The 11597-nt window shown below is 43.9% G+C and overlaps 1 protein-coding gene across 2 annotated transcripts; it reads right to left on the bottom strand.

The window, feature by feature from the left end:
• Positions 1 to 1250: 1250 nt before the first annotated feature.
• Positions 1251 to 10792, bottom strand: LOC117963565 (interferon-related developmental regulator 2-like). Of its 2 annotated transcripts, XM_058999942.1 has the most exons (13): positions 10471 to 10792; positions 9146 to 9208; positions 6947 to 7063; positions 6472 to 6556; positions 5599 to 5723; positions 4743 to 4900; positions 4489 to 4542; positions 4035 to 4213; positions 3444 to 3552; positions 2902 to 3036; positions 2073 to 2201; positions 1730 to 1825; positions 1251 to 1451 (listed from the first exon to the last, which is right to left on the bottom strand). In XM_058999942.1, exons 1-13 carry the CDS (start codon positions 10511 to 10513, stop codon positions 1371 to 1373), a joined length of 1374 nt encoding a protein of 457 aa, XP_058855925.1. In that variant the 5' UTR covers positions 10514 to 10792; the 3' UTR covers positions 1251 to 1370. The 2 variants fall into 2 exon arrangements, with proteins under 2 accessions (XP_058855925.1, XP_058855924.1); XM_058999941.1 differs by lacking the exon at positions 9146 to 9208 and having other exon boundaries at positions 10471 to 10659.
• Positions 10793 to 11597: the final 805 nt, after the last annotated feature.

Raw genomic sequence — 11597 nt, forward strand, 5'->3', positions numbered from 1 at the left:
AATCCCTGCAAGATCCCAACGACTGTGCAAACACATACCTTTTCCGGCTGTGTGGGGGCCAATCCTCCAACAGAAGCAGGACAGCTGGAGTCTTCAAAATAGCAGGAAAAGGATATTGGAATGATACTGAAATGTGGAGCTTGGAAAAAGGGATTAAGTACAGGAACAACTCCACAAAAGTTTTAACAAGAAAAACCAAGAGAGAGAAAGGTTTCACAAGAGATCTTGCAACCACACACAAACTCACAGCCCCTCGCTCTGCTCCTCTCTGGCAGCAGCCCCTTTCCTAAAATAGTTAATGGAATGGGGAGGGATATTAATAGCCCTGCAAACGGGCGATTCAATTATCCAGCAGGGAGCAGGGAATGGAGTTAAGACAGAGGCTAAGGACAAATAGCCTGGCCTGTACTATAAGCAATGCCTAGACACACACCCCGCCCCCCTCATTCTTACTGCTATAGAGCTGCATTGCATTCCACTGTCCCTAAACAAAAAACCCTAACCATAATCCAGCATCGGTGAACCCCAACAACCCCAAAAACTGAGTGCAAGTTTCACAGACCCGGAGGAGCACTAGTCTTGCTACATAATAGGAGATAGTCCTGATAGTCGTGCTAACCTGAGACTGGGAAGCCAGATGAGAAAGAATAAAAAGATGGGGGGCAAAAAACTTCTAGTTCCTAGGAAAAAAAAAAAAAAAAAAAATCACCCAGGCAATTTTTATATATTTTTTTTATTAACAAACCCTATTTTTAGATTCATAGTCCATTCAATTTCATATAAATTCAATACATAAAATAACTATTAAAGATTTCCAAATTGTCACCTTTTGTCGTTAGGCCCAACCCCCATGTAAAACTCACCTCCGTTTTATATTCTGAGGCAGTAAGAATGTGTGAATCCTGATGCCCCTCTTGTTTGTATATATACACACAAAATACATAGAAAACTACAAAAGGCTTCATTTTTATTACGCATGTCCCTGCAAAAAAAAAAAAAACGTGTTCGTTTACAACTTACTGCAAACCTTCAGTTTTTTTTGTTATGTTTTTTTACATTTTAAAAAGTGATTATTCTTTTCCAAGCTCAATAAATTAGAAACTAAAATATCCCATCAGTCAGATTCAATTGTTTCATGTAAAGTTAATATAAACGTTATAATAATAATAATACATATATATATTGCTGGTTGTTTATTATGATTGACCAACTTAATTTAAAAAAAGAACATTGACATTTGCACTGTTCCACGTGGCAGCAGCAGCAGCAGCAGCAGCAGCAGCAGCAGCGTTCTTCAAGTGTGATAGGGAAGGAGACACTGGCGTGTAGTGTTTGCTAGTCTGCGATCAGCACTGCAAATCAATTCTCTGTTATAGCACGTCGGCTCGCTTATCCCTCACTTTATTCCTTATTTTTGTCCTGGCTTTAAAAGCTGCAGAGTTGTACAGATGCTGCAGGGGAAGAGAAAAGAAAAGAAATAATTAAAACAAAACAAACATGCAATTCATTGTGACTCCTGCAGTCCAGTTATTATGTCTGAACATGTGTTCTAACCTTGACACTTTAGGTAGACAATCCTTGCAGGCATTACGAAAAATGCGTATTATTGTTATTTGAACATTGCAATTGGTGAAATACTATAACCCCTATACAATAATAGGGTACCAGGCTCTGACATCAGAGCCCCCTCACCCCCCAGACCCTGTGATCCTAAACAGGGGAGACTCACCTTCTCAAAGCGGGAGATCTTGCTGGCTCGAATGGAAGCACGGTCCAGCATCAGAGGGGGTCCCAGCTCAAAGATGTCTCTCAGCAGCTGGTTCAGCTGCAGCAGACACAACAGCGACCACACATTACACTCCATCAGTATGAAAACTCTACCTCATTGGGGCCACATACAGGACTTTTTTTCAAGACCTTGCTCTCATGGTTTTATCACACCCCAATGTTGTTGAACGAAAGTGTCTTTTCTTTATTTTGGCTTGCGCAATAGTGATACTGTCGTAAGGGCACAGGGAACATATGACGGTACTCCTCCCACCCCACCACACTCTTTCAATGCCCATTCTGACCTGTAGGTGGTGTAGGACTCCAGACCCCAGAACCTCTTTAAAAGCATCATAAATTCTCCTGCGGATCCAGCAATCTATATAGATGCTCTCCACACTGAACCGGATCCTCTCTTCGGTAAAATCGTCACTCTGCAGACAAAGAGAGACACGCTTATAGACTTCAAGTAAGCTTCTAAATACACACACTTCTGTTTTGAAAGTCACACACATGCTCGCAAAAGTTCTACCGAACAACAAAAAAATGATTTACTACTTCACTTCTTTTGAGATTTTATTGTGAGACACACAGTCTCATTTACAAGGGGCGCAGCAGCAGCCTTACACACACACACACACAATCCAGTTACGTCTCTCACACTAAACCTTAAAGCAAATCAAACATCATCCCTTACACATTTTACCAACGCGAAAGTCTGTTTTTTAAATAATTCCATAAAGCGTTTCTGAATCTGTGTATGTTGTGCTCACTTCTTACACTTTCTGGTACCTCATTCCAATCACTGCAATGTGATCTATTTGAAAAAGTCTGCTTTGCACATTACTTTCTTCACAACACAATGAACAGTGCTGGCTAATATCTTAATCTCTCAGAGGATACACAGAATGAATGTAGCTGTGTTGCAATGCCTCTCTGTATATAGACTGAATGTAGCTGTGCTGCAATGCCTCTCTGTATATAGACTGCATGTAGCTGTGCTGCAATGCCTCTCTGTATATTGACTAAATGTAGCTGTGCTGCAATGCCTCTCTGTACATAGACTGAATGTAGCTGTGCTGCAATGCCTCTCTGTATATAGACTGAATGTAGCTGTGATCCAATGCCTCTCACCTCGATGGAGTGCAGAACCTCTCTGAAGACAGAGCGCTGTTTCCGCCGGTCAGTCTTGGCGCGATGCTTGTTGCCGTCCGTTGCCAGTCCCTTCAGTTGCTCACACAGGTCATCCGTGTCTTCATACACAAACTCCTGGATTGATAAAACAGACAAGGTTCGGGAGAAGCGTTAGGATTTACAAACACAAAACCTAAAAGCATGCTTTAACCCTTTCCGTCCTGAATTATTTTAGTCGTGCTAAAGATTGCGAAATTAAGTTGTTTTTACTCAAAAAGGAACTCCTTTACTGAGTATACATGAGAACAGGACAAGAAAATATGTTTACGTATATTTTTGACAAATGGAACTTTAATGTCCTGTCAGTACTTTGAAGAACTCTAAACAGCACCAAGATAACAAAGGGTTCAACTGTAAACTGTTAACCCCTCTAGTCCAGATGGATTTCAAATGAATTATATAGGGGTTAGACACTGTGCAAGCCCTCTGCTCACAGTGGCATGAGTGGATATTTCTTTAAGGCTCAGTACTTTAAAACTAACCCGGTCGGATTCTCGGGCCAGTTCGAAGAGCAAGGCGATGGTCTCCCCCACCGCTATGCGGAAGTGGACGTCATTGCTGGACAGACAGGCCTGCAGTCTGGGCAGGTGCCTGGAGAGAAGGAAGGGGAGAGAGACATTGAAATCACTCAAATACAGCACAGCACTCAGAGAAATGGCACAGACCGGGCTTAAGGGTTAAACAACAAAACCACTTGGAATTTGAAACAGATTGTGTTCAAAGGTATTTAAAAGCCATAAGAAATAACCCTGATCCTAGTCACATTACATCCACTTTTGGTGCATGCACCAAATTCTGGGGTGTAAATTATAATGTCAGATTATGCCACCGTCATAACAGGGATGGAAATAAAACTCCCATTGCACAGCAGTTTGATCCACTCTTGGTTTTACTACGAGTTTAATAAGACACACCTAAGGTTTGTTACCTTCCACACTGGAGCTAATCAAGCTTGTAGTAAAACCTGGAATGGGTGAAACTGCTATGCAATACGAATCTTATTTCCATACCTAGGCCCGCCATGTACCACTTTCTGGTTGTGTAGCAGGAGAAGGACAGGACAGCATGCTTACTCTTCCAGGAGCTTGTCGACCCTGGAGGCAGGGCAGATAGTGATAAGCAGAGACCAGGACTGCAGGGCGGTGCAGTGCAGGGCCTGGATGCCGGGCTTGTGGGTGGGGAGGGTGCCGTCCCGCTTGGGGTAGGATTCGGTGAAGATGCTCTCTAAGTGGGACAGGGACTTGCACAGGTCCTGAGGGAGGGGAGAGGAGAGGAGAGGAAAGAGGTGAAGAGAGACACTCATGCAAACCATACAAATTCTGACCCACCACCACAGTACTGTCAAACATCCAAATACTAAGATGCACGTTTCAAATTGAAGTGTGGTTTCTTCCACTTGGGTCTCACGATTTACAGAGAAAGGTGCAAGCTTAAATAAGTTAACATCAGCATTGTCAGACTTTAGGAATGACCTGGAGAGTGGGTGTACTTGAAGGCTGGGCTGCCTGCAGTATAGAATAGCCTTACCTCCACATCATCAGCAGCAGCAACGTAGCAGCACATTCCCAGAGCACTGGCACACTATAGAGAGAAAGAGAGAGAGACAAAAGGGTTAGAATCACAGGGGGATATAGGGGACGTGACTACAGGCTATCACCCTAGGAGGAAAAGGAAACTGGTCTTTGCTCAATCCTGAAGGTATTTTAACAGAATAAAAAACTGAAGGGAATTAATATCTTTAAATGCAAAAAAATGCACTTAGACGGCAGAGGTGTACTCACGCTTTGGCGGGCAGTTGGGCTGGCGCCGGGGTCGCCGAGGATGGTGCTCAGAATCGGCCGCATGGCTTTGAAGATCTCCTCTCCCTCCGATACCCCGCCCAGCTGGATACACAAGAGAGTGGTGACCTGGGCTGCAGCAGCCTGCTCCTCCACACCCCCTGAAACAACATGAGAGACGGGCTCAACAGCAGCGCACACACACACACAGACTCACTGTCAAGCACACTGTACACACACGCACGCTACCAGCTTCTCCAATCTCAATGAAACAATGAGAGAGACCTGCTTTGGCTCCCTGAAATACAATTAAACTACCTCAATATAATACACAGAACACACACAGAGCAGACTGCTACCCAAGGAAGAGCGTGCATACTTCTCCAAAACCAACACGCGTACACACATAACTGCCAACTCATGACACACACACACACACACATTATAACTGGCAAGCCATAAACACACATCACAGATACAGGATTGCTAGATTGTATTCAGAACATCTGAATTAAGGTGCATTACTATACAAACAAACAGCAAGTCCGCTGACTTGGGCTCAGGCAGCTGATGTGCTAGGAATTTTCGCAGGTTAGAATACATATTATATATAGACTATTGTAATGCTATGTGGGCATACAGTGTATAGCAGGGATGGGAGGGAGGAAGACTCCTATTGCATGGCAGTTTTACCCATTCCAGGTTTTAATACAAGCTTGATTTGCCACAGTGTATAGGTAGAATCAGGTGCGTCTTTCTCAACTCATAGTAAAACCAGGAGTGGCTCAAACAACTACACAACAGGAGTCTTATTCCAATCCCTGCATAGTGGAGTGTACAGTTCACGGCTCGCGCTCACCTTTGCGCAGACACCTCTCCAGGCAGTCGGTCAGGGTGAGCCTGCGCTCCACCAGGAAGTCACACAGCGTCTTGGAGGAGAATGCGAGCTTCAGACTCTCCAGACCAGCCAGACGGGACTTCACACTGAAACACCGGGATGGGAAGACAGCCGGAGGCTCAGACACATTTCTGATACACTTTTGCAGATTTCAAGGTTCACCAATATAAAGAGAGACTTGCGTTCTTAATAAGATTCAGCATTCCTAAGTTTAGCAGTACTGCTTTTATAAAGGTAGCCCTTTCTTTAAGCATTTCTTAACTTAGCACGATTGCATTAGTGTTTGTTACTTATGGATGATAAGGTTTACTAAGTTTTCCTGGTTAACTAATTACGTTTGAATGAACTGATCTCTGCACGCACGCGGTAATGATTCCCCTTTAAGGAACAGCATAAGACATGGCCTGGACTCATCAACCACAATCTAAATATCTATTTCACACAAGCAGTGCAGATTTATTTTAAACCTGTAGCACACACCAAACAGGGCAGCTGTCCAAGTGCGCTTCAAGACAAACACATCAAGCATTAAAAAAAATATCTGAAAACAACATTTGATTTAGGGTCATGTTGAACCCAAAATCTTTTCTAGCATAGTGCCCTAAACACCAGATCACTGCTGGGTCCTGCTTACACAGCTATTTCAGCCCTGCAGCATCACCGCTAGGAGGTACTTTGTTAGAATGTTGCTGTGTCTGTAATCCAGCTCTTTCGTGTCTTCAAAAAGAAGTGCTGGTTTGTACAATTACCTCTATAGTGATGTGAAAACCACTGTAGCAGTTTTAACAGGGCTTTCGAAAAGCCAGCGATGACCATTCAGCCTGCCTCCCCTACCTCTTATCCATTAAATTATCGATGCATTGCTTCAGCTTGTCTTCCGTCTCCTCCGCGGCTGTCTGCTCGTCCGCGGGTTCAGTGCCTGCAACGCAAACCAGAGGGCTGAGCACCACCAGGGGTGTTAACAGCATAGACTTTACACTTCAAGTTACAGCCAAGGGTTCACTGTTTAGTATTTTGCTGTCAGAAATATGCAGTATATATTGGAGTTAGTCTTCGTGTTTACACAGCAGTAGTGTACAGTGAGCCAGTTTCATATTTTATTACAAACCCCATGCATTGAAGTGTAAACGTGTTTAATAATAAAGTTGCATCGTGTGGTACGTATGGCATCACGACAGTAGTGTATCGCTACACCCCTAATGACTTTTAACTTCACACGTGAACCGGGACAGTCGAGAAGCTGCTGTATTCACGAGTGATGTATTCCTGGGTCCAGTAAAGTGAGTGAGGCGAGTGCAGGTATCCTCACCTGTTCCCTCTTCATTGACTGAGGTCGTATCACTGGTGCTGCTGCAGTGACTCAGCACTTCACTGGTGACATCATCATCGCTCGCCGCAGACTCGCCCTTTGCACCATTCCGACCTCCTGAGAGAGAGAGAGAGAGAGAGACTGGCCGTTACAGATGTAGTTTCAGTTTAATTATACTTTGTACACTTGTCTCAATATACCAGGCCACAGCAAAGGCTGCAATAATAATAATAATAATAATAATAATAATAATAATAATATACAGTGAATTCAGCTGCCGTGAATGTATTCCACATTAGGTTAACAGGGTAACTGGATCAACCTGGGTGCCACAAACTGCAGGCAAGCTTTAGCTGAGAATTGTCTTCGACAAGAAACAAATTTCCCTATTGAAATCTGAACTCAGACAAACATTTAAATATTCAAACAAACGCTGCTTTCAAAGTGTTTGGTGGCAAAGTGGCCATGTTAACATTTGTTCAGACAGCAGAATTTATAAATGAACCCGAAACACTGTGCAAATGACACCAATGCACACACTGGCTCAGCTGCTTGTGGATGTCAGTGGAGTTCATCCCAGGCACTGCTCCATATACAGCAGTCTATTCTGTACCACTCCCTGACTCTGCAAAACACAGGGTCACCGGCCCTCCTGCAGCCTGTACTGAAACACCAGAGGAAACGGGTGCTCTTACTACACATGCACTACATTTCACTGCAGGGAAGTCTACAGACCTACAGTGTGTCAAATCACTGGGTACCAGAAAGTACAGAGCTGCATTTCAAAATCCTAACAATGACATCAGAAACACTGCTAAACACGACCACCACAGTATGAGAATCCACAGAATGTTTAGAAAGCCTCACGTAGCAATTTCAAAAAAATGACACACATGAGCATGTGCACTAATGGAATGTGGCCACAGCAAACAACGGGAGATCAACACTCGGGGGGGGGGGGGGGGGCGGTGTTGATGGAAAACTACAGCGGTGGGTAAAGATCGGTAGGGAGACTGAGTACGGGGTATCTCATATACATTCTGTATGCCGTCTATTTCAGCAGAACAGACATGTAAACAGACAGCATGCATGAAAGGGTCACGTTGAGTATATTTATCATCAAACACTCCACCCACCTCCCAGGACAGCTGAAGCAGAGTCCCAGAGTTCAGAAAACAATCCCTACCGCTTCCCATGTTCCTGCGGCTGGCTGGAAGTATTCTTCTAAGAATCCCAGGAACGTGCTGTTCTGTAAACATGCCTCCCCTCGCCACCCAATCACTGACGTGGACCCATCTGAACCCCAGCAATACTGACAACCGCAGAGCCAGAAAACAAGCCAGACTGCAGGCCTTCCAGCGAGCAGCACAGCCGCTGTCCTCAGGGCGACCCCATCGTCACCGGGGGAGAGTTCAAACTGTGGGTGCAAAGCCAGCAGCTCTGGACTGCACCCTCACAAGCAAACATGAACGCACAGAAACTCGCTGGAACTTGAGATGCTGACCCTGCGACCCGCTTCAGAATGTAAACGTGTACTGCAATACCCGCACTGAACACTTCAGTTGGGCGATGTTTTACTGTGAAATACATCAAAACAGACAAACAAAGAAAGGTAGCATACTGACAGATAAATGTAGAATGTTTTAAAAGACAAAACCAATAAAAGTTAATAAGAGAACATGCCGGCATCTTCAATACTCCTTTAATGCTTGAAGTTGCATGGATCAGGGACGGAAATAAAAACTCCTATTGCATAGCTGTTTCACCCATCCCAGGTTTTACTACAAGCTTGATTAGCTCCAGCTTATAGGTAACAAGCTGAGGTGTGTCTTATTAAACTCGCAGGAAAACCAGGAGTGGATCAAACTGCTATGCAATGGGAGTCTCATTTCCATCACTAATGGTTAATGGATAAAGCCGAGATACAAGCAGGGTGGTAAGGTGTATGGCTAGGTGGTGTGCGGCGCACGGGTTGATGAGTAACAGTGTGGTGGTATTAACAGAGTACAGTGATGGCATCGAGACTCTCTATGCGTGGCAGTCCGAGTCATTCCAGGTTTTATAGGCCAGCCGATGCATTCCATAGCATAATGGAGATCCCTGGAACGACCCGCACTGCTATCATGGACAGCATGGCATGGGCAAAGGGGTGCAGCTTTAGCAGTGCAGAGACGGGACGCACGGACAGGTCCACTCTACCTTTACCAGACTGAGGTGCCTTGGCAGACAGATGGAACTGGAGCAGCTCCTGTCTCAGAGATCCTGGGGTAGCAGGGGAGACGAGGGAGGAAAACATCATTAGGATTTATTCACCAACGCAGGCGATGTGGCCAGCAGGCACCTCTTCACTGCGCTCCCACCACTGAAAGCCAGGGCATGGACACAGATCTGGACCCATCTTACCACAAATCCACTGGCTTGTTTGTGACTGCCAAATTAAATGCTCCACCTGCCAGTGTGTGTGTGTAGGAGGATACGCCTACTATAACACCCACCTGTATGTGTTCTTCATAATATAATAATACAAAATGGGACTGTCTCTCCTGGGTCAAGTAATTCAATTATATCAACTTAAGTCACCATTTAATTAAAAAAAAATAATAAATGCAAAAATAAAAATAATATATCTCAAAACAGTTTGTGTTAACTTGCAAACGTTCTGACAATATACTGTAGAATATATAGCAACTAACAAAAGCAACGCCATTCTAGACCATTGTCGCTCACATGCACACCTAACAAAGCACGCACGTGGTTCACCTCCCTTCACAAAACATAACGTGTCTCGGGTTAGATGGAACACCGACCTCAAGACCACAAAGCACCAGTTTTTAACCGGCTACTATTACATACTCAGTATATTACAGTTCTCGTTAATACAATGACTTATTATGACACTGTCGTCGAGTGGGAACTTGCAAAACTCGTTTCACAGATGTGACATCTGGTTTGATATACTGTAGCAGCTCGCTATTCCGGGTATCTGTTTTCACAGTAACGGGAGTGTTAAAATATATCCACATAAATACGTGGAATTAAAAATAGTCTAGTATTAACTAAAACTACTAACTATTGCCATAAAAAAAACGACATTATTAATCAACTCAATTCACGCACGCAACCACAATTGTTATTTTTATTCACAACGAGGTTACGTGTGCACGTGTTCTTTTCTTTATACACCGATTTTTTTTAAAGCAATTATAAACTAACTATTAAAAAAATAAATCAAGGCTGAATTCCTAGATCCATAAAAAAACAAACAAACAAAAAAACACCTTTGACTGGCTGAATTCAAAACGTCAACACACACAGTTGTGTTCGCATACTATTACCAGGCAATGTATAACTTGACAGTACTCAGATATTGTTTATTGTTCGCATATGTCAGTCCCTGCCCGCAGTTACAGTGTGTACAGGATTTCGTTTGTGTGTGCATATTGAATACAGCGTGTACTGTAAACATGTATAAAGTCCTGCATTTTAATGAAAATATATAACTTCTCTCTCCTCCAGCAGCTTACCCCGGTTACTTCCTCCACGTCTCCCTTTCTTGGCTCTCTGCATGTTGCCGGATCCTGATCGGATCTCCTCGGGAGTTTCAGGCTCTCCCGGCTGACGAACAGCACACACCGGGTCGGCTCTACCGGTGACCGGCGCTCCGGCTCTGGTAACCTCTGAGGCAGACCGCAAACACTTTAACGAATCCTCGACTTTTAACCGATGCGTTGCGGATCCTTTTATAAATGAATACTTAAATCCCAGCAGGTTTAATGCTACCAGAGCGCACCACGAGTCTGTATCTGCGCTACCGGTTCTGTCTGTATATTTCACGCGTCTTTTGTCCGTCTCGGAACTTCACCGTGATCGGGTTGCTGGTTTGTGTATTGTTTCGGTTAGGATTATCTATGGTTGTCACCAGGTAATATATACCGAATCCTTGGCTGCGAAAGGCAAGCGGTTTGTAAGAGTTGGATATCTGAGCACGTTGCTCGAGTAAACTCCACCATCTTCTCCTCTGTTACTACTACCACCACACAACACCCGAAACCGGCCTCAACGGGGCGCGGGTACTTGTGGGAACTGTAGTGCTTTTCAAGCGAAAACCACGGTTGGAACGTGCGCCTAAAAACTACAACTACCGACATCGCAGGGAAGATGTCAGCAGTCAAGGGCACCGGCCGCTGGAAACTGTAGTTTCATTACTAAGTGTATGCGTGACAACAGTAATTGCAAACCAGATCAACACCAACGTAGTGCATAACGATTACAATATACAGTACGGTACATTATACATCATATTAGTAGACAGCTTTTAAACCCAATCACCAAATAACCTGTCGTTTTTTCTTTCTTTCTTCAAATGATTAAGGAATATCATTCACAATAAACGTGCACAATGTTTGCAGAACGCTGCCAAACTCCCGATTTCCCCTCAAGTCTTTTGTGGTTGGGTGGAGTTGAGCTTGAACAACCCTCTGATCTGCTTTAAATGGGTTTGTTTTGATACTTTTTATATGTATAGTAGATGTAATCAAATACATTCCAGAGAGTGCTAAAAAAACGGGTTTAGATGAGGGAGGGTGTGGAATTCTGATCTGCTTCACCGAATACCGATTATATATATATATATATATATATATATATATAT

Source organism: Acipenser ruthenus, chromosome 25 (genome assembly GCF_902713425.1).
Source record: "Acipenser ruthenus chromosome 25, fAciRut3.2 maternal haplotype, whole genome shotgun sequence".
NCBI lineage: Eukaryota > Metazoa > Chordata > Actinopteri > Acipenseriformes > Acipenseridae > Acipenser > Acipenser ruthenus.